The 24,106-nt window shown below is 35.9% G+C and overlaps 1 protein-coding gene across 2 annotated transcripts; it reads left to right on the forward strand.

Annotated features, from left to right (window-relative positions):
* Nucleotides 1–23,887, forward strand: LOC109798876 (uncharacterized). Of its 2 annotated transcripts, XM_083063995.1 has the most exons (4): nt 1–368; nt 603–856; nt 1,513–1,545; nt 17,804–23,887. In XM_083063995.1, the coding sequence occupies exons 1-4, from the start codon at nt 151–153 to the stop codon at nt 17,809–17,811; spliced, it is 513 nt and encodes a 170-aa protein (XP_082920121.1). In that variant the 5' UTR covers nt 1–150; the 3' UTR covers nt 17,812–23,887. The 2 variants fall into 2 exon arrangements, with proteins under 2 accessions (XP_082920121.1, XP_082920120.1); XM_083063994.1 differs by having other exon boundaries at nt 37–856.
* Nucleotides 23,888–24,106: the final 219 nt, after the last annotated feature.

The following is a 24,106-nucleotide window of genomic DNA, read 5'->3' on the forward strand; positions in this document are numbered from 1 at the left end:
TCCATCATTATATTACATAGAATGAATCAGTTGTGGAAACCAGAAGGAAAGAGAGGAAAACGCGGTTTAATTTCTGAGTCAAAGTCTCCGTTTTGAATATGTGGTCCCTTAGTTTATGTCTATGTCTATTAAATAGGTACTTTGATTTGTATGCAGTTGAAGTTGAGTTCAATGAGAGAGAGTTTGGGAGTAATGTGGAGAGAGAGAGCGTTATTGGTTGTGGTTGTGCTCCTTACGTTCCTAGTGCAGCATATTTGTGCTACCAAAACTAAAAAGCATGCTTGCAACCCTTCTTCATGTGGCACAATCACGAACATACATAATCCATTTCGATTAAAAGACGACCCAAAAAGCTGCGGCGTCAAAAGGTATGAGCTTGCTTGTGAAAATAATGTGACGGTATTGTATTTGTTCTCTGGAAAATATCATGTGCAGGCAATAAACTACAACAATTCCACAATCCGAGTGGCTGATCCTGGAGTTCAACAACACAATTGCTCTTCCCTTCCTCGCTATTTCTTTTCTCGATCCAATTTCAGTCCTAACAGAACGAACCCATACTATGTCTATGGAATAAAATCGTTAGTGTTCTTGAATTGTAGCCATCCAGTGAATGAGAATCTTAAGTATGTGAAAATTCCTCCTCGCTGCCTAAACTGGCACTCGAAAGGGTATCATATATACGCTATTGGTGGTGACGTAAAAGCAAAGGACATTGAAGTTGGTTGTCGTGTAAAGTTGGTTGCTCCCACATCTTGGTGGGGTTTGGACACAAATAAATCTTCATACCCTGTGCTGCAGAGATCGCTGGTCTATGGATTTGAGATTTCATATAGCGGATACTTCGGGAATTTTGGTAAAGGAAAAAAAATAAATGTTAAAATTTAAAATATTTATTCCTTTCAACGTTTTATTTTATTTATATATTATATTCCAATTAATCCTCTCGTACTTCATAACAATAACCTTTTTTCACGCTCTTATACTTTTACATGAACAACTGTCTTTCTAATTTTGTGGAGTTTTCATGTTAAATTAAATTAATATTGTTAATTTATTAATTAATCAAAGTAATTATTTTTATCTCTTTTAATTTCTTAGTTGATACTTTTTTTTTCATTCCAACTAATACTATGCAAATTTAGGTATTTTCAAATCATTAGTAAAATCACCTTTCCTCTTCTAAACGAATTTTTAAGATTTTTAAAAACATAATTTAAAATATATCTATCAATTTATCTCTATATATAAATTTATATATAGTTATTAATTAATTTTCATTGGTAATATACATCATTCTATTAATCCAATCAATTTTTAGAAGAAAAAAATGTATTGTCTCTTATATTTTACCTGAATTTATAAGAATCCATGCGTTAAATAAAAAAAGCTTTTAAACTGGTTGATGGCTATAACCTTTAAGTAATTAAGCAAATAACATTCTTTTTCTCTATGTTGAGATTACTATGATTCTGAAATTGATATTTTCTCTCATTTTTTTTGGTGATATAGGAATTCGGTATTATTTGGTACTATGTGCAAGCGGTAAGAATTTTATCATCTTAATTTACCTTTATGTTTTAATTTTGTACATAATAACAAGAATTTGATTTGATGCTTTATGACGACCTTATTCGATGATATAATTTTTATTTTACACAATTTATATATATAACTTTAAATTCATTATTTATATATTATAAAACATTACATGTAGAAATACCAAAAAATATGTCTATAAATATATAAACCCTAAACTCAAACATTATTACACACACATGTGAATGGTCAGTATTTATTTATTTAAGAGAATATGCTCCCGTGTAGATATATGTATATGAGAAAATGTATTAAATTAAATATAGATGAATCCATTTGGTTGTATAGGTATGTAAGAGTTTTAATGCATGATCTCGTAAAGTATATAATATAGAAAATTAAATAAATATAAAACATCAAATTAGTCTTTCAAATGCCATAATTCGTTATTTTGATACTTTGTGTAACAAAAATAGTAAATTAATTAGCTTTCACAACAATTAGTAACACAAAAGTGTATATTATAAAAGATCATTAATAAAATATATTTAATTAAAAAATATGAAACAATTTCATTAATATGGATTGTAAAAATTTCACATGCCTTTAATAAAAACTTTATAACGTAAAGAAATAATTAAAATATAATTTTATAAATCAAGACACAAATTGGTCTTTTATAAAACATCACAATAAAGTAAACATAAAAAACCACTAGGGTTAGCCTAGTGGTTAGGTGGAGAGGGATTTGGGATAGTTAGAAACATGAAGATCTAGGTTTAATCTTCATTGTGACCATTTTTGGTAATTTTTCCTATCTTTACCAAAAAAAAAAACTATCATAACAAAACTCCAAAACATCAATTTGAAGCACTAAGTTGACTTAAATATGTTTCTAGTCTCTCAAATTTTTAAAAATTTTGTTTTAGTCCCTTAGGTTAATAATAACATATCTAAAAGTGGTAGATTGACATAGTTGTCTAGTATCATCTAGGTTTAATGTGATGTTTTCACTAACAGTGATACTAGTAGGTAAATTTTATACAATAGTATTTGATAGAGTTCCTAACAAAATTTGATTATAAAGATTATAATAATAAGATTTTTTGAAATTACATGGACTAAAAAATAAATTTTAAATTTGAGAAATTAAAAACAAATTTACCTTAAATTTAAGATATTAAAAATATATTTAAGCCCACTAAGCTTCCTCTCTATCACATGCTCGGCCTCATACCTATTCTACTCTTGCATGTGATAGAAAAGAATGGCTTAAATCAAGAGGGGGTCAATTGGATTTAATGACACTTAAAAAATTTATCAGAGTTTAAGGATCTTAATTTCTTTAAAACTTTTCTAAACCCAATTTCCAATGAAGTATATTGAACCTCTTAGTATATGTGAATGACTCTTATATGATTTCTTGGTTAATCTTTATTGAATCAGCTTAAACAACAATTTATATGCAGTGCTTATGTTCCGGTTTAAACCATTTAATCATACAAGCATATTAATCAAGACCAACCATTTTAACATTCAATTAAAGATTGTTCAATGTAAGAGATAATGATAAGAGAAAAGTGCAAAGTGTTTTATCCTGGTTCAGCCACTCTACATGTGACCTACATCTAGTCCTCAATCAAAACCTAATCAAGATTTGTTCCACTATCTCAATGAAAGAGTTTTACAAGCATGCCACACATGCATACACTTCAACACACATGATAGACCCTTTTCTTGCACCCAAGAAAGCACTTCTTGTAGAAACCCACTACAAGAATTCCTTACTACTTTAGAAACCTACTCAAGACTTTTACCACAATACACAAAAAGATTAAAGGAGCGAATTCACTTGGAAATTGAACAAATCATACTGTGAATTCTTGATCAATCTTAATTCCTCTTTCCAAGAATGTAGTGATGATGATGATTCTTCTCAAAGCATTTCACAAAGTGTTTTACTTCTTGGTTTCATAAAGAAAACTCTCCAAGAAGATCACAAAGATCAAAAGTTTATCACAAAGATTTCACAATATCACTTGGTTTCATCTCTCTCCGTTTCTGAGTGTGAGAACTATTTTAATAAAGTTTTCAGGCTCAGATTATCGATTATTTTTAAGGATAATCGATTATTTTGTTCTTCATGAATTCTGGAAATCACTCAAGAACATAATAATCGATTATTTTGCAGGATAATCGATTATTCTAGAGAGCACTTTCTGGAATAATCGATTATTTCACAGATAATTAGTTATTACAACAAGGTTTCTCAACCTCTTGAAAAATAGAGTTGAAATAATTGATTATAGTTAGTAATAATTGATTATTTTGAGTTAGTTTTCAAAATTCAATTTCACATATTTAGAATCTTTCCAAGTTACTTTTAATCATCGTCATACTCACTCTTAGATAATTAGAATTAAGATTTAACTCATGCACAAAGCACAAACATGCATAGAAAATAAAATTGACCAACAAAGCAGCTCAACACATAAGAACACATAAACTGCTCCTATTACATTTGGTATTCATTCATGGTATTCATGTCTTCTCTTTTTTTCATGTCCTTTGTTAGCTTATGTCCTTTGTTATCATCAAAACTCTTTGAACTTGATTCACCATCCATGAATCTCAACAACATGATGATCAACACAAACAAGAAACAACAAAACATACACAAAGGAAAGAAAATATCTCACCTATGTGCAATATATAAGGCATATACACGCAACATACTAACATTTATATTTATACATTTATCCAATACTCAAGATTTATTTCATATAATTCAACACATTAAATCCAAATGATATGTCATATTTGGATAGTAGTACTTGCCACTTGGCAACCTTTCCTATAAGGATGGGTTTCTCAAACAGTCATTTGATAGGGTATACTCTAGACATCAACCAAGTGGTATGCCTAAACATGTACTATCTTAGTCGTTGAGCAGCCCAAACCAGAGCACAACAAGTTTTTTCGAGGGGTAAATACCGTGTTTTGTAGCCGGTAAACTTTTTGCTCAAATAGTATATAGCCCTTTCTCAACTTTTAGTCTCATCCTGCTAGCCTAATACGCATCCCATAGAGTTTTTTAGCACCGTGAGGTACAGAATCAGAGGTTTGCCTTCAATACGAGGCACCAACACTAGTGGACTTGTTAAGCATTCTTTAATCTTGTCAAAAGCCTATTGGCATTCTTCATTCCATTCTGTTGTTTGATTTTTATGGAGCAGTTTGAAGATAGGCACATTATTTGTCAATTGAGAGATGAATCTCACAACATAGTTTACTCTCCCGAGGAAACCTTTGACCTCTTTTTCTGTTTTAGGAGGAGGCATTTCTGTGATGGCCTTTACTTTATCTGGATCTATCTTTAACCTTTCTCATTGACAATAAATCCAAGGAGTTTTCCAGATCGAACTCCGAAAGTACATTTGCCAGGGTTCAGCTTTAGCTGGTATTTCTGGAGACGATTGAACAATTTTCTCAAATGGATAAGATGATCATGTTCGGCTTTTGATTTTGTGATCATGTTCGGCTTTTGATTTTGTGATCATGTCATCCACATAGACTTAGATCTCCTTATGGATCATATCATGGAACAGAGTTACCATGGCTCTCTAGTAGGTAGCTCCTACATTCTTTAAACCAAATTGCATCACCTTATAGCAAAATATGCCCTAGGGTGTGATAAAAGATGTTTTCTCATGATCTTAACCAGCCATCTTAACTTGGTTATACCCTGAATATCCATCCATGAATGAAAAGATGGTATTCATTGCAGTATTGTCTACCAACGCATCAATGTGTGGTAAAGGGAAATCATTTTTGGGACTAGCTTTGTTCTAGTCATGGTAGTCCAGACAGACTCAAACTTTCCCATTCTTTTTCAATACTGGAACTACGTTTGCAAGCTATTCACGACAATGTGAAACAATTAGGAACCCCACATCCAATTTTTTTTAACCTCCTCTTTTATTTTGAGGGACCATTTGGGCTTAATCCTTCTTAATTTCTGTTTCACGAGGCAAAACCCTTCTTTCAAGGGTAGTTTATGTTCCACAATCTTGAGGTCCAATCCTGGCGTATCATGGCCATGCGAAGATGTCGACATACTCTCTTAGTAGATCAATCAACTGATGCCTGATGTTCTCATTAATCATTATGTTGATATTGATTTCCTTCCCATCCTCTCCCTATCCGAGATCTATTTTCTCAACTTCCTCCTAATGATGCTAGATCATTTAAGCTTCTCTATTCAATAATCTCTATATATCTAGAGAAATGACCTCCTCATCCTCCTTAGACTTAGATAATGCATTATGGATGTTCAAAGTTTGATTAATTTCATTATCTTCAGTCATGTTTGCTTTAGGTTCTGTAATTAGTTTTAGAATTTAATGCATGAGAGGAGGAAGAAGATAATAAACATAGAAAGTTGAGATAATGACATATTTTATTGATGAAGGTAAAATTTTTACAAGCCCTTATTTTTGTATGAACTTGTGACCGTGGGCGAAGGTCACGAGTTGAAAGCAAAATTTATCTATTTATTTTTTAGAGAGCCCCCTGGCATCTTTTGAACAGACCATCCCAAAATTGCTACTCATCATATTTGAGGAATGGCTACTTATCAATGTTTGGTGCATTGGCCTCAAACTTGAGCCACTTAGCGTTAATAAGCCCTTGTATCTGTATCTTCAGGGCTTTGTAGTTCTCAATAGAGTGTCCTATAGATCCTGAAAGATAATCGCAAGTTTTGTTGGGCCTATACCATTGTAGATAGGGTGGCTTTAGCTTATTTTACGGTGGAATTCCCACCAACATCGAAGCCTTCAACAATTGAGGAATTAGATTTGCATAGCTTGTTGGTATCTTGTCAAATTTCCTCTCCTCCCTTGGTACTGCTTTGGCCGTCTAAGGAGTAGTGGAGAAGGTACAGTGTTAACTCCACCCTCCTTTTTCTTTCCAAAAAACTTCTTAAGCTTTTGGTTTTTGGAGGTTTTTCCTATCTTCCCTCTTTTCAAGCCTTCTTCGACTCTTTCCTCGATAGTGACTATATCGGCAAAGAAAGTTGATGTGTTCCCTATCATCTTACTATAGTATAGTCTAGTTAGGGAATCGATGAAGAGAGTCATATTCTCTTTGCCCAGGGCTCTACTTTTGTAGGAAACTCCCTCCATCTTTAAGTATAGACCTTGAAGGGTTCGTCATCCTTTTAGCTCAGGTTTTGTAGATCTGACTTGTCGGGTGTCAGGTTGATGTTATACTTGTAGCGCTTGAGGAAGGCATCAACAAGTTGCTTCCAAGTTTAGATTTTCCTACCCTCCAACTGCATATACCAGTTTAATGTAGCTTCAGATAGACTCTCCTAAAAGTAGTGTAATAAGAACTTCTCATTATTGGCGTAGGAAATCATCTTCCAACAACACATTGTCAGATGACCCCTTGGGCAGTTGGCCTCGCTATACTTGGGGAAATTGGGGCTTTGAACTTCAGGAGAAACTAGATGTTTTGCATAAGGCACATCTCATCGGCTTCCTTTACATCAAAGTTATGGACCTCAACGGCCTTTAACCTGTCCTCTAGGGTGTTCAAATGTTCCCTAGAGTTGTCCCCGACGTTATTGGTGCTTTCGTCATTGTTTTGCATTTTGTTCATGGCCTCGATCATTCGGGCCATTTGTTCCCTCATCTGTGTGAGCTCCTCGGAGATTTGGCAGTTTCTTTCCTCTAGGGCTTCCATTACCCTTTCTTTCTAAGCCTTGTCAGAATGAGGTGTTGAAAAGCCAATTTTAGGGAATGTGTTTTATTAGCTTTATGTTGAATGAATGATGCAGAAAAGCTTCTAACAAAGGTTGAAAAATCATTTCCTAAGAAACCTTTGTTCCTTACGAACGAAGGTGATTTATTATCATTAAAATGGGTGTCCCTTTTCGTAATATTTTACAATGTTACAAAAGCCACACTAACTAGGGCCTATTTGCCTTTGTTAGAAAATTTCCTGGTGATTCTAAATGTTTTAAAAAAATGCATGATATTTGTTTAATGATGCAATGCATGTCTCTCATAGATTTATTTTTCCACACTAGGTTTTCCCTCATGAAAATGCTTTTTTTTTGTTTGCTTTTGTGTTTTGAGTGTTTTCTTTATTAGATTATTCAAAACAACAAACAATGCACACAAATAAATGCACAAACATATGCTCAATCAACATACACCCGCAGACAGTCGCGTTCAATTCCATAGGTTGAGGTCCCTGTAGAGAAAAGTGCATATTCTTGGGTGGTTCTAATTGTTCTCACTAGTCTCAAAGGCCCCCAAGGGGCCCCCATTATAGGGACCCAATATCTTTGTCATCGTCATTTGGCAGACGTCAGTGGTCTGACCAAGTATTGGCTAGAGTAATTGATTATCACCGTAAGCCCAATTTCTGACAATGACCTATGGGCGACTAAGACCCGTTCTATGGCTAGCCGTACATCAACCACTCCCTATGGCCTACTCACACTCTAGATCTTGGGTATAGAGGGAACTATTGTGTGGAATGGTTTATGTGTAATTATTTTAAAACAAGTATAGAATTTAAGCAAACATGTAGTTATTAAAGCCATACTAAAAGTATGTTATAGACAAACAATGTAAAGGGGTAAAAATTTGATTACACCTTATTTTTCTAGATTTGTCACTAAATGAGTCTAACCCTCTTTTAGCTTCTCTAGTGGAGTCACCATTTGTCAGAACCCAAAAAAATGAAAATTCCGACGTGATCAATAGATGGTTTGGACCTCTATTTGAAAAATCTCATCAACTTCACATTGCCCAATGACCGGACTAATCCTCTATCTAATGGTTTTGAAAATAGTTTGAAGGAGTCGCCACCAATATTTTACTCAAAACATCATAAAAAGAAAGTTGATTTTTGCAAATTTGACATTGACCTTCATAGCTAGAGTTAGGTTTGAGGGTCAATTACGTGTGGGGAAGGTGTTAGGCACCCCAGAACGCCCGATCTCGATACCTTATGACAAATCTAGCATTATAACGGTGTAATTAAGCATTTACCCCTTTATTTATTAAGCATACATGGCTATTTATTTCTACATTATTCCTAATCTACTACGGAATGTCTTATGATGGCTATCCTAAGCGTACAACTAAAGAAATAAATAAGGAAAAGAGATTGAAACCTCCGAAGCAAATTTTTATATTCTCTTCTCGTAAAACTGTGTGGGGGCACTTTTTTGCAGCAACCTCGCTCTACAAAGACCTCTTTAGTACTAGAGAAGAAATTTTAGACTAGAAACTCCAAAATCTCTGCCAAAGGGACCAAAGATCTCTTAATCGAACACTGCAATGAGTTTATTTTACTCAAAGTGATCTAAAAAGAGTCAAGGGGGAAGAGAGAATGAGGTGTGTGTGAAGTGAAGTCCATGGCACATTTCTATAGGCACCTGGGAAGGGGAAAGGTTGTTCCGCGCTTGGAAAATGCTTCTCTTTGTGCAGGCGAGAACAGTCATTCCAGGCCATGCAAACAATGAAGGTGGAATGGTCATTCTCACTCTGGGAACGGTCGTTCCAAGCTAAAATTAGGGTTTTTGATCCTTTTGGTGAAGAACTTATTGGATGTCCTATGTTCTGTTTTGGATTACTTCTACATCTTCCTCGACTTCAGGGGGTTACTTTTCTTGAATTAGAAGCTTCTTATCCCTTATAGATAAATCTCGAACAAAACCTAGTGTCTAGACTTATTTGGTGATAACCACTTTTAAGATCAATTTTAGAAAATATGAGTGCTCTGTGCAAATCATCTAGCATATCATCTAGTTTAGGGATTGGATACCTATACTTAATAGTTATATTATTAATAGCTCTAAAATCTGTTCACATTCTCCAATTTCTATCCTTATTAGGAACTAGAAGAATAGGCACAACACAAGGGCTAAGGCTCTTTTGAACCCAACCCTTCTTCATCAAGCTTTCAACTTGAGTCTCGATCTCTTTTGTTTCTTGGGGAATGGTCCTATAGGCAGGCCTATTAGGAAGGCTAGCCCCAGGCACCAAATTAATTTGATGTTCTATCCCTCTTAATGGTGGAAGTCCACTTGGAACTTCTTGAAGAAATAAATCATCAAATTCCTTTAAAAGAGTTTGAGCCCCCTTAGGTAGAGACTTAAGTTCAAAACTTGTGACAACAAGTGTCTCTTTGGCATAGAGAAGGTAAAAAGGTTGTTCAACTAGAAGTCATTATTTGATAAAATCTTTAATAGAAAATTGACTTCTAAGAACAACATCCTTGGAAGAGACATTACCCCCAACTCTAGGACCTTTTCTTCCTCCTCTTTAGGACAAAGGTTTTTGTTTTTGTTTTTTACTTTCTTTTATTTTTTTCCTCTTCTTTTCCTATTTTACTTCTTTATCTAATTATTTTTTTCATGGATACTTGATCTTCCAACACTTGTGAAGGTGAAAGAGGAGTCAAGGTATGTTTATATTGCCAAGGTCTACCAACTAAAATATGACTTGCATCCATTGGAATTACATCGCATAAAACTTCATATTTATATTTTCTAATGGATAAAGGAATATTTACTCGGTCTTTGACTTCTATAGGTCCATCCTCATTAAGCCATTAAAGTTTGTAAGATTTAGGATGAGCTATAGTAGTCATGTTAAGCTTATAAATCAACCTTTGGCTTACAAAATTGTTACAAAAACCATTATCAATAATGAGAGAACAAGTTTTCTTAAAAATTTTACATCTAGAATGGAAAAGGTTCTCCCTTTGTGATTGGTCTTGTTCATAAGGTTGATTAGTAAGTAACCTTTGTGCAACAAATATATCACCTCCACATGGTGCTTCCTCACTAGAACTATCGTTTATGTCTTTATCACTTGAGAAAGATGAAGAAGAATATGTGTCTTCTTCACTTAGGATTTCATTTCCCTTCATTATCATGGTTTTCTTTGTGGGGCATTGGGATGTTGTGTGACCCTTTCCTAAGCATTTAAATCACTTGATGGAACTAGTTCTAGTATCATGGGAAGGCTTTTCTTTTTGATTTTCTAGTAACCTTTCAATCCTATTTTGAGAAAAGTAACCCTCGTTCTTGAAGTCCTTATTAAGGTATGAGGTAGAATCTTTCCTAAGACTAGGCTTTCTTCTTAATTTTTGTTCTACCCTCACACAAAGTTGAACTAACTCATTAAGATCTCTATAAGGTAGTAATTCAACCTTGTCCTAATTCCTAGGTGAAGGCCACTTTGGAATCTAGCTATGGTAGACCTTTCCTCTTCCCTAATGTTAGCCCTCATCATGAGCAACTCCATTTGTTGCCTATACTACTCCACACTTTAACTTCTTTGTTGGAGTCTTTGGAGCTTATCCATCAACTCCCTTTCATAGTAGGTGGGTATATGCATTCTCCTTAAGGCACTTCTAAGCTCATTCAAATATTGGACTGAAGGCTCATGATGTATTCTTCTTTCCCTTTCAATGGAAGTCCACCAGTACATGGTATCCCCTTGAAAGTTAAGGGTAGCCATGGGAAATCTTATCTTTTCACTCACATTGTGGCAAGTAAAGAGTTGTTCCACCTTCATCTCCCAATCCAAGTACCCTTCTACATTATTATTTCCATGGAAGGGAGGAAGGTCAACTCTAGATTATCTTTGATAGTGTTTCTCTTGCCTAGGACTATGTTGCCTAGGGGTTTTTTGCTAGTAGCCATCATCATGGTAACTACTATAAAAACCCTTCAATTGAAGTAGTGTGAATGATGGCTTTTGGGCTTACTAGTATCACTCCCACTACTAACTTAGCTATCAACTCTCTAATCGATTGATTATTCTTTTCATTTTCTTCTAATATATTCCCTAAGTTCCCTAAATTCTTCTTTAGTACTTTCCCTACTACTATGAGAGTTTTTTCCATGCACACTACTATCATGAGAATAACCACTCATTTTTTCTTTGAAAAGGTTTTCACAAAAGCTTGCAAGTAAAGAAAAAATAAAAGTTATAAAGATTTTCACAAAAGCTTTGAGTGTGTGTGTGAACACACCCTTAATAGGTAAGAAAGCCTTCTAAAATGAACTTGGAATGCCCTTAAACAAATTTTCAAGGTAAACTAGCAGATAAGGCAATAAAGAAAGCAAGTAAAAGCATAGTCAAATTCCCTAGGGTGGAAGTCTAAGTGACACTTAGAGCTCCTTAGAACACTTCCACGATACTAAATGCATCTAGAAAGAAAGTAAACTAGGAAAGTCCCAAGTGGAAGCCTAAGTGACACTTGGAGCCCCTTAGGACACTTCCACAAGTACTAACGGATATTAGGTTTCACTAGTAAAACTTAGGAGAGATGGGAGACACTAAAAGGTTTCCAAAGTCACTCCTAATAGGTCAATACAATTACAATATGAGTAAGGAATATGAAGGGTCCAGAAACTAAAGATTACAAATGAAATACCAATGAATTAAAAATGAAATCTAATCCAAACAAGGTAGAATTAGATTTAGAGACAGCTTTTGAGACATATTTTGTGACAGATTCAAGTTGCAATGAAAAAATTTCTCTAATTTTTATCGCTAAGTCCTATTCTTTGTAATTTTCCTAAAAAATGAACAAACAAGTTAGCCTCATCAAAGTATTTCCCTCAAGATTTTAGGTACCTCAATCTCCCAAAAGTTGCAACCCCATTTGAAATGGTTCCAATGTGTCTCATTATCAACTTCTTTCCAAGTGTGATGACTTGAAAATAAACCTACCACCAACAAGATGATGGACACGCCTAGTTGAAATGATTGAGGTTCTTCAATCTAGCTCCACCTTCAAGTCCAATCTTCTCTTGAGGTTGAAGGATCTTCATGGATTCAGGTTCAAGCTCCAAGAGCTTGAAGGAAACAACAATGGTGGCGCACTGTTCTTGAAGAAAAAGAAGAAGTTTGATGAATCAAGGCACAAAGGAAAGATTCCTTTGTGAAGGTTCTTAAGGAGAGAAAGTTCTCCACGATTTTGGACTCTTGAGAGAGAGAGAATTTTCTTAATTCTAATCTCATAAATGTCAAAACTAATTACAAAGCCAAGGAAAAGACTTATATAGTGGGGAGAAGCTTGTGGTGCAAGCTAGACTAACTATGGTTCAAGAGAACCATGGTTAGTTAAGCTTGATCAGCTTAGTTGGTTTAGGAGGGTTGTGAAGCAAGCTTCTAACTTAAAAGCTTTGGAAGTAAGCTAAGTTAGAAGCTTGTAGCATAATCTTCCCAAGTGTGTAGAAGAAGCTTGGTAATTCGTCCAAAGGAAGGAGGCTAGGCACCAATGGAGTTTTCTCTCATTTAATCCAATCCAAAAATCTTGGAGTTGATTTAGTTGGGTTCACCAAATGATGGTGAGACCTAGTGAAATCAATTCCTTGGGAAAAAATGGAGGAAAAGAAGCCCAATATGTAAAATTTAGCCTAGGCCCACTCCTGATCCAATTACTAGTTACACCTACACACCTTACTATTTGGAACCCCACTTCTACTACTAAATATATGAAAATTAATGATCCTTAATACAAGTTAAATAGAGAAAAAGTATCCAAGTAACATACCCTAAATACTCAAAGGAATATCCTATAATAAAAGAAAGAAAGTGCCTCACAAATACGAAGGCAAAATGAACCTATACAAGGAACTACTATATACAATCATATGAAAGGTCTTCAAGATTAACTCATTCCTCTTGGGTTCTTTAATGTATCACCTATTGGTCTTCTCGGCCTTGGCATGATTCCATCATCCCCTCTCTCTTGAAAAAGATTTGTCCTCAATTCTCGAGGATCTTCATGATAGACATCATTAACTAAAATTATGAAATACCATTCATAAGAGGTGACATTTTCAAATAACAAATATGAAAGGAATACCCTAAGAGGAATCCTTCCAGAGAACCTAGCAAAGAAGTTTAAATTAATGACATTAGTCCTTCAAGGTAATGGATAGGATTCTCTCCTAAACAAAGTCTAGGTGTGTAACTAAAACCTAAGAATGTGTTAAAACTAAGACTATAACATCTTAAAGAATTAGTCCTAAAAACTAAAACATATTGCCTAAAGTACCCAATGTAGTAACCTAGGCGTTTCCTAGAAAATAAGGAAAATACTACTAGAAAATTTCCTAAAATTTTTTGTAGTATATTATTTGTTGGATAGTTATGAGAAGACAGTGTCAAAAGGAGCCTTAAAGACTCATATATTCTAAGTTTATCTTGTAGGGAAGTAGTCAAATTAAGTTCAAGTGAATGTGAACTTCCCTTAAGATTTAACATAGAATATATCTTTTTAAGTTGTATCCACCAAACAATATAATCCAATAATTGGGTGCTTTATTAGAAAAATTAAGGTAAAAGGAGTCCTAAAGAAAGGAGGGTTATCTACCTAGGGCACCACCAAGGAAGTAGCACAAGAAGTGAGACTAAGTGAAGTCCACTTCTTCTTCACTAAATCTTGAAGTTGAGATTCTTTTTCTTTAAAAATAACTTATTTTTGAATCTCCACTTCATGACTAGTGGCATCATAAGGGTAAGAGTTAAGGTCTTTATGAATGAAGAAAATATTTTTCAAATGATTTTTCGTGATAAAGTAATTCTCTTTACTCACAAGTCCTTTAGAGGAGACATTTTCCACCTTACTCTTCCCTAAGAGAAGTGTCTTTTTTATTTTTCTTTATTTTTCTTTTTTTCTTTTGAGTTTCATATTTGCTTGATCCTCAGCCACTTGTTGAGGTGAGAGAGAATGAAACACAAATTTCTTTTCCTTATGCGTGAAGGTGATTTCATTAGTAGGACCATTATGCATTGTTTTCTTGTCAAATTGCCAAGGTCTTCCTAACAAAATATGACAAACTTCCATTGGTACTATATCACATAAAACATAGTCTTCATACTTCCCAATGGAAAACTTGACCTTCACTTGTTGGTCAACTACTATGTCTCCATCCTCATTGAGCCAATGCAATTGATAAGGTTTAGGATGTGGCATAGTAATTAAACACAACTTCTCAACCAACCTAGTGCTACAATAGTTGCACCATGAGCCACTATCTACAATGAGAGAACATGTTTTTTTTTGAAACATTGCATCTAGTATAAAAAATGTTCTTTCTTTGTGATAGAGTACCACTAGGTTTATTGTTAAGGACTCTCCTAATCATTAGAAGTTCTCCTTGATAAGGATAAACCAACTCCATATTAGACTCTTGCTCTATTGTTTCATCCTCACTCTCACTTGAAGAGGAGGTAGTAGTCTTTTCTTGACTACTATAAGTGTCATACCCCATTGAGATCATGAATTTCTTTTCGGGGCATTGAGATGCAATATGGCCTTTCCTTAGACACTTGAAACATTTAATATTATTAGTCCTTGTGCTAGTGTCTAGAGTGATTTTCCCCTTATCCTTATCCTTAGCTAGTTCTTTGGAGGGTTCTAAAGTATTTTTCCTTTTAAAATATTTCCCCTCCCTTTTGTAGTCTTTCTTACGAGATGTAGAGTGGGAGCTTTCTTTCTTAAAAGAAGATTTTCTAAAAAGTTGTTGTTCTACTCTTACACAAAGTTGGACCAAGTTATTTAGGTCTCTGTAAGGTAGTAGCTCCACTTGATCTCTAATCTCTAAGTTAATACCACTAAGGAACCTAGCTACTGTAGTGGCCTCCTATTCTCTTATACACTCCCTCATCATATATAGCTCCATCTGTTGCCTATATTGTTCAACAGTCATATCCCTTTGTTGGAGCCTTTGGAGCTTATTCATAAGCTCCCTTCCATTATAAGAGGGAATGTGTCTCCTCCTTAATGCACTCCTTAAGTCATTCCAATATTGGATAGGAGAGTCATTGTGGAGGCGCCTCTCTCTTTCTAAGGAGATCCACCAGGACATTGCATGCCATTGAAAGCTAAGGGTTGCAACTGACACCTTCCTCTCTTCACTCACCCTATGGCAAGAAAAAAGTTGCTTTACCTTTATCTCCCAATCAAGGTAGGCTTCCACATCATCCTTCCCAAAAAATTGAGGGAGATCCACCTTGGATTCCCTAGGTTTAATACTCCTCCAAGGGGTAGGTTGATAATGGTCACCTATGTTAAGGCTTTCATTAGGAGAAGAGTATTGTGAGTGGGTGCTACTACTTCTTCTTTTTCTTTTCATTTCTTCGTTCAATTTTTCTTCCTTTTGCCTAAAAAGTCTCATTTCTTCTTCTAGAATAGCAAGTTGAGCCTCTCTTTCAATCTTTTCCTTCTCTTTTTGAATGGCTTCTTGCTTCCTGCATAGTTTAAGTGATTTAAGCTTTTTAGCATGATACAAAATACTTTTTGGTGAGCTATCACTTTCACTATAGTCATCAGGGTGAGACATTTTAGACAAAAGACTTTTTCACACAAAAAAAAATATTTTTTTGAAAACAAAGATTTTGGTGCTAGACTTAGCACTTGAAGGTCTAAGTACACAAATTGAACTATGGAGGGAGGTGACCTACAAGGAGCCACTTAATAACCAAGTCTCTTCAAGTAGAAATTACTAAACTCCCTTGTACCTTGTCTTGCACAAAACAATTTTCACAAAAATTTTCAAAAGAGAAAACAACAAACAAGTTTCTAAGTGTCTTAGCTAAATTTTCCTAGGTGTTACTTTGGCCTTTGGAACCTTGGTAACACTACTAAACACGTATAGCAAGCACAATCAAGAATTAAATAGCAAAAAACTTAAATGACTGAAAACATAAATGACTAAAAACATAAATGAATGAAAACATAAACTAGTCATGTAAAGCTATAACCTATATGGGAGCTTGAAAAACACCAAGAGCTTTCAAGGACCACTCCCACCAAGTACTAAATGAAAATTACCCTAATTGAAAACACTAGGGAGAGATGAAGATGCACCAAAGACACCTTCAAGACACTCCCAAAGGCATTGTACACAAATGAAATTAAAATGGCAATGAAATGAAATGTAGTGGCTGCACCAAGTTTGAAAAACAAAATCAGCCATTAATTAGAGACAGAATTTTGAGATGGATTTAGTGAGGGAAAATTTGTGACAGCAAAATTTCCGTCTCTAAATTCGGTTTCTAATTTCTTCACATATTTTTCTTAAAAATCTCTTTGTTCCTTCAAGTCCAATTCAGCCACTACTCCTTGCAGCAGCTCCTCACAAGTGTTTCACTCTTCTTTTGACGTAGTCTTGATGGTGATTAACTTCAAGGTGTTTATTTCCCTCAAGAGTCTTCCACATAAGGAGAAATCAATCTCCTAAGCCTCCACAAACATTCTAAGATGCTACCCTTGTATCTTGGCCTTCCAATCCTTCAAAGAAGCATTCAACACACCAAGTAGTTTCTGGAGTAAAACGTTAAAAACTGAAATAGCACAATTAAAAAGGCTAAACCAAATTGAGAGTACAATGAGACAAGGCTAGAAGGATTGCCAACAAAAAGACAAGCTAAAATTAAGGTATAAAAGAAAGAAAACACTTCAATAGGAGTCCTATCAATGGCTCTAGAATAGATTACCAAACAAAAATCTAAGATTTGAAAATGAAAACAAGATGGAATAAAAAATATAACAATGGTTGACAATTTTTCCAATAGAAATCCGAGAGCTATTTTCACAAGTTTTTCAATCCTTTTTGGCTTTTTCTTTTGTTCTTTCTTTGGTTTTTATTTTGTGTGTTATTTTCACATCTATTTTTATTCAAACGGGAGTTTCATGCCTTTTAACATATATATGATTCTCGAATTCAAGTCAAAAAGAGTTTCATGAATGTTTCTCAACCAAACAGGTTCACAAGTGTTTGTGTTCTACTAGTACTCACAAAATTTTGCACAAATTTTTAGTATATCTCAAGCAGACCTATCCTTTTTATTTCCTACACTTTTAATACACTTTGAGCCTCTATTTTTCTCTGTTTTGTTTGATTAAGGAAGCATAAAAGATTCGGCCAAACAAAGATATACAAGAACCTAGGAAGCAAGTAGTGTTTATGACAATTTTTTTGACAAACTTTTCAAGAAAACATAATGGAAACCTAACTCTATGAATTTTCTAGAACTAATAGCAAATATGAACTCAAAGATGAAAATAAAAAGCACATTTTGGTTCAGCCACACAAGAACATGTTCAACAAGACGGAATCAACAAAAAATGTAAACAAACTAAGTTTATAAAGCTAGTCTAGGATTTTATGACATATAAAGGACTACACATGACTTCTAAACAAAACTTTTAGGCTTCTGATGGAATCATGCTTTGGAGTGCAAGAGGTGACATACTCAAAGAACCAAGAGGAGTTGGATAGACATGAAGGTTTGGGCCTGTCAGGGCCCATCGGGCCATTGGGCCTAGGAAGGCCCAAGTTAAACTTTTCATGGGCCATATTTTGTTATATCTATTTTCATATGTTTTGTATACATCATGTTAGTATAGGTATCATATATTTTGGTCTTGTATTTTGGACCACATAGAGTAGCATTTTAGGTTATAGGCTAGTTGGGCCTAGTTTTGGGCTACATGGGCCTTTGGGCTTTTGGTACCCAATATTGGGCTCATTATTTTCCTTGTAATATTTCCTATTGATTGTATTCATTAGACCATTGTATTTTGGTCATTAGTTTAGGGTTTAAGGAGGTTTAATAGTTCATTTGAATTAGGACAAATTAGGTCAAATTTAGGATGAATTTAAGTTGCATTTAGGTCACACTTTTGGCACCACCTTGGTTGCACAAGTGTGACACCGAAATGCAACCCTAAATTCACTCTAAATTCAACCTAATCTATCATTTAGCATTACATGACCGGTCATGAGCATGTGACACAAGGTTTGAATTCAAATTTGAATTTGAATTCAAATCTTGGTGCCAACATGTGACCAATCATGTGGCGCCAAGTGTGCTCCTCAATTTCGGATGCTATATGGTTCCCTGTAGACCCCTAAAATTGTCCGGGTCGGAAATAAAGCTTGAAGACTCTTGAAGACTGAAGGAAAGTCAGCCAGAAGGACTCATGGAAGGCCCTAGGAGGATTCTCTGTAGGTCTAGAGGTCTTATAATAGCTCAAAATAAGGAAGTGGAGGGAATAAAGCCCAATATGGCCTCCCAAAAGTTCAGTACGGCCGTATTGAACATTTTGAACTACAATACGGTCGCACTGAACTCAATACGGCCGTATTGAAGTTTCTGAACTTCAATACAGCCGCACTGAACTCAATACGGCCGTATTGAAGTTTTTGAACTTCAATACAGCCGCACTGAACTCAATACGGCCGTATTGAAGTTTCTGAACTTCAATACAGCCGCACTGAACTCAATACGGCCGTATTGTAGTTCAAAACTTCAATACAGACCGTATTGACTCCAGGGCCCGTATTGCGCCTGTTCCCTATAAATAAGACGTCATTTGGACGTCATTTGACACTTTTACACTGAGTTTTAACCCTCTTCTTGAGTATTCTGGGTTTTTTTGAGCAGTGCTCTACCTAGAAATCACTCGGAGAGTTGATCCGACAAAGTTCTCGAGTTCTGAGCTTTTTGCTTGAGTCTCGAACTGAGTCGAAGGGAAATCCTCCGGATTTCCATAGTTAAAATTTTCTAGGAGGGAGCGAGCGGGCTTGTAGAGCGAGGGAACGCCAAAAAGCTTCCCAGTTTTACTTGAATATAAAAGCACGCTTCAAAGGTTTCTTCTTAAGACCTTCCTTTTACTGCTTTCTGTGTGTATATTTAACTGTCATCATGTAGATAGTTAAGTTATAATTGTTTAGAATAAATAGGGGTAATTTAGTAATTTCGCACTATTATTTTTTTAGAAATAATCTGTCATAGGGAACCCGAAAGGGGCGCTGTGGGGTGCTAACACCTTCCCCACGCGTAACCGACTCCCTTACCCGACTCTGGTTGTCATGGCCGAAGTTGATTTTTGAATCGATTGCCTTAAACTTCTTTTTCCAATGTTTTGAGTAAAACATTGGTGGCGACTCCATGAACCCTTCCTTTTTATGAAAACCGCTAATCCATGGAGGGTCCCGCTTGGGATTAACATGGATTGGTGAGCCTTTTAATAAAATTGCTCGTTTGACAAGGTCTCAGTTTGAGAATAAGTCATTCTAGCAATCCATATTTTTAAACAAATAAAAGAGTCCAACCATCCTTCGCGAATGCCGAAAGCCCGTTTCGGGCCGGTGGCGACTTCACTGGGGAAGCCTCGAGAGTCAGTCCCATTTAGTGACAGATTATTTTTAACAAATAATGGTTAAAATTACTTCATTACCCCTTGTTTGTATGATAACATGCTTTATTTATATGGCTTTAATAACTGTTGTATGTTTAGTTTCTGCAATTGTTTGAAATATAAATTGCACACAAACCTTTGCACACAACAGTTCCCTCTATACCCGGGGGCATGAGTGGTAAGCCATAGGGAGTGGATGTTAGTACGGCCGGTTGTCGAATGGGTCTATAGGTGCCCGTAGACCGTTGTCGGAAAGCATCACTCAAGGTGATAACCATGAACTCAAGTCCGACAGTGCGTTGGAACTTTCCATCGACTTACGACGAGAGGAATTGGGTCCCTATAATGGGGGCACCTTGGGGGCCTCAGACCAGTGAGAACAGTTAGAACCTCCTTGAATATGCACTTTTCTGCAGGATACCCCTACCTCGTGATTCGCTCGTGACTGTTCGTGGATGAGTGAATTGTTTGTGCATTGTTTATGTGACATTGTTTGAGCATACATTGCATTCTTTAAACATACAACATTCCTTTTTAAAAGAATAAATGGGAATAAGAATCTTCCGTTACATGGTGTTAACATCTACCTTCATCACATTCATATAGGTAGTTTCCCTTTTCACCCAAAAATACAAAAAAAAAAATATAATAAATAAAAATACCCAAAAAAGAAAAAAGGGTTATTTATCCAAACCAAGCAATATCATGCATCATCTTAGGAACATCCCGAAAACATGATAATGCTTAGTTGAATAAACACAATGCATGCATATTCAACGTCATCATCTCATATCATGCATTCTTATCAAAGATCATGGAGGGATCTAGGTTTACATTTCATACATCCCTCCTAGTAAATCATTAATAAACATTAATAAAAAGAAAGAATTAATCGATGCGTATGTTCAAAGAATGGATCGCACGCCATTTGTTATTAAGTGTAAGCCAACAACCGCGCCAAGCGAGCGCACATCAACTCCGTTGTTGGTAATCAAGACGAATAAAGGGGAAGGTCCAACACCATTAAGGATCACTGCTCCAAGACCTTTCCCCTACGAATCAAATAAGGCTGTGCCGTGGATATACGACATCCATTCTTCTGCCTACAGCGATATCTCTAACATCGCTGGACTTGGGGGCATGACTAGGAGTGGCAGGATCTACACTCCCGATGATCTTCATGATAAAGCTCCCAAGAATAAAGAAAAGGAAAAAGAAAAAGAAAAAAACCGAGGAAAATAAAGAATCCGAGGAGGAGACTGATGAGCTATTAAAATATATCCGACAGAGCGAGTACTCCATCATGGATCAACTTCATAAGACGCCAGCAAAGATTACTCTGTTGTCGTTGATCCTATGCTCCGAACCGCATCGGCAAGCTCTGTTGAAAGTCTTGAACGAGGCATATGTGTCGCACACTATCTTCCAAGACAAGTTTGAGGGGATTGTTAGTCACATCACGGCTAATGATCACCTCACTTTCACCGATGAGGAAATCCCCGCTGGGGGACCAAATCACAACAAGCCCTTGCACATCTCTGTAAAGTGCAAGGAGTATCACATCGCTAAAGTCTTGGTAGATAATGGATCTTCCTTGAACGTGATGCCAAAAAGAACGCTCGATCAAGTGGCAATCAAGGGAATCCAAATGCGCCCGAGCAACATGATCGTTCGAGCTTTCGACGGTTCTAAAAGAGAAGTGGTGGGAGAAGTCAATCTCCCAATCCAAATTGGACCCACCATCTTCAACGTCGAATTTCAAGTGATGGACATTACTCCGGCATACAGCTGTCTCCTTGGCCGACCTTGGATTCATGATGCGAAAGCTGTACCCTCTACGCTCCACCAGAAAGTCAAGTTCATAGTGGGTGACAAACTGGTGACTGTACAAACTGAAGATGACATACTCATCAGCAAGCCATCCAACATACCTTATGTGGATGCAGCAGAGGAAGCTTTAGAAACCGCCTTCCAAGCATTGGAGATCGCCAATGTTGAGACATTTCCCTGAGAAATGAAGAAGGTAGCCCATATGCTCACCAAGAATGGATACTTGCCGGGACAAGGACTTGGCAAGGACTCCCAAGGAATTCCGGAGCTACCCATCATCAAGGATAATTCGGGGAAACAAGGGTTAGGATACAACCCTAATAAAGATCAAAGGACGAAGAGGAACCAAGATCCTTCTCGACGTTCTTTAAGCCAGATCTTTAGGAAGGCCGGTTCACAAACGTCAAGGCCGGTCGTTGTCATCAAGTGCTTTTCTCCTTCTGATAGGGATGTATAGACTTGATGACTATTAGAGATCACTCCTCGGGGACAGCCCGACCCCCGAGCCTCGATAGGGCACATGTTTCCATTATGATTATAATAAAATCATTCTTTATTATTTCTTATTGCTTCTTTTCTTGTTTGCAATAAATCTCTAAACCACATTATTTTTAACCCTGTTTGAATAAGCATGAATGAGGTTAAAATTGTCTTAATAACAATAAACCCACATCATTTTTATGTGGAAGTGTGCGTGACAACTTAGAGCACCTTTCCTTGGCCTCGACAAGTGCCATCATGGATAAAAAGAAATCTTTTAAAATAAAAGAAAGCTCGGCAGGAAACCCAAAAAGGGGGCTGCGCAAAAATAAGAGCAAAAGACCCGCTAGGAATCCCACGAAAGGGTGACCTAGGCAAAAGTTAGGGTTGCAAAAATGAACAAAAATCAAAAGTCCGCTAAAACGCCGCAAAGAGGTGTTTTAGGCAAAAATAAGGACAATCAAAAAACGAAAGAAATCCATGATGGTACCATGAACCGAATTCAAAAAGAAAGGTTCAAGGGAAGTTATCTAAGTTGTCAAATCACAACGTCAATAACAAGATTTGATTAACTTCATGAATGTTTAAACAAACAAACCTAAACACAATAAGCCTACCTTGGCCAGCCATTCTTACAAAAACAATTTTTCAAAATAAAAATAAATCCCCTCTAAAACACAAACTTTCAAAAACGAATATACCTTTCCTTTCTTTTCTCTCTTGTCCCAAACGATTTTAGGATAATCTAGTGAAAACATGGAGATATAGTGGTCAATAGGAGGGTTGACATATCTTTTAAAGGAAGGGAAGGATCATTTGGTTGATGACACCAAATCTCAATATAACACGCATCATTCCTCGGTTACAGAAATCGGCAGCGCACAGCCCGTCTAGAGGAATGGCAAAAATCCAAACAGAAAAAACGCATCGGTTAATTCTTTTGAAAAATGAATCAAATAGAATTAGGTGCATCATACATCATACATGCATACAGATGATAGGTGTAATGGAAAATCACTTATTCTCTGTTTATTCAAAAAAAAAAAAAAAAAAAAAATAAAAAAAAAAATCAAACTTCAGAAAAAACTATGCGCCCGTATCATGTTCAGTATGCCCGTACCAAAATTAGGGTTATGAACAAATTTTCAATTCAATACGGGCATACTGAAATGAATAACGGCCGTATTGGCAATAACAGAAATCCTCCCTCACGTCAATGACAAAAATTCCTCCAAGAAGAAGAGGATAGGGGGAGCCATTCATTTTTTCTAAAAAAAAAAAAAAAACAAATTAATAAAATAATTAAACTTGCATTTTGTGCATCACGCACATTAATTGCACATTCAAAGACCTCATCATGAGGCAGTCGCATAAAATAGAAAAAATAGAAAAATTGCTTGTGTATGACAGCGGCAAACAAAATGCATAAATTCAGAAAATCAATAAAACGTACAGAATAATTGAGCCTGGAGAGGCTCGCCGAAATAATACTCCCTCGTCATACAGAATAATTGAGCCTGGAGAGGCTCGCCGAAATAATACTCCCTCATCATACAGAATAACTGAGCCTGGAGAGGCTTGCCGAAATAATACTCCCCAAATCATACAGAATAACTGAGCCTGAAGAGGCTTGCCAAAATAATACTCCCCAGAGACATTTCTGTACAGAAAAAGCCAAAACCAACAAAAAAGGCAAAAATACAGAAAAAGCCAAAATCAACAAAAAATACAGAAAAAACCGAAATCAACAAAAAAGGCAAAAACACAGAAAAAGCCAAAATCGACAAAAAAGGCAAAATACAGAAAATCCAACAAATCATACAGAATAACTGAGCCTGGAGAGGCTTGCCGAAATAATACTCGTACAGAATAACTGAGCCTGGAGAGGCTTGCCGAAATAATACTCATACAGAATAACTGAGCCTGGAGAGGCTTGCCGAAATAATACTCTCAGAATAACTGAGCCTGGAGAGGCTTGCTGAAATAATACTCTCTCAGA

This window comes from Cajanus cajan, chromosome 9 (genome assembly GCF_000230855.2).
Source record: "Cajanus cajan strain Asha chromosome 9, NIPB_CcT2T_4, whole genome shotgun sequence".
NCBI classification, from domain to species: domain Eukaryota; kingdom Viridiplantae; phylum Streptophyta; class Magnoliopsida; order Fabales; family Fabaceae; genus Cajanus; species Cajanus cajan.

What these genes read in the sequence shown, in the direction of transcription:
- LOC109798876 (XM_083063994.1), top strand. Translation starts at nt 151, where the DNA reads ATGCAGTTGAAGTTGAGTTCAATGAGAGAGAGTTTGGGAGTAATGTGG. An exon ending in CGGATACTTCGGGAATTTTG is followed by an intron (nt 857 to 1,512) that starts GTAAAGGAAAAA and finishes TTGGTGATATAG; the next exon opens with GAATTCGGTATTATTTGGTA.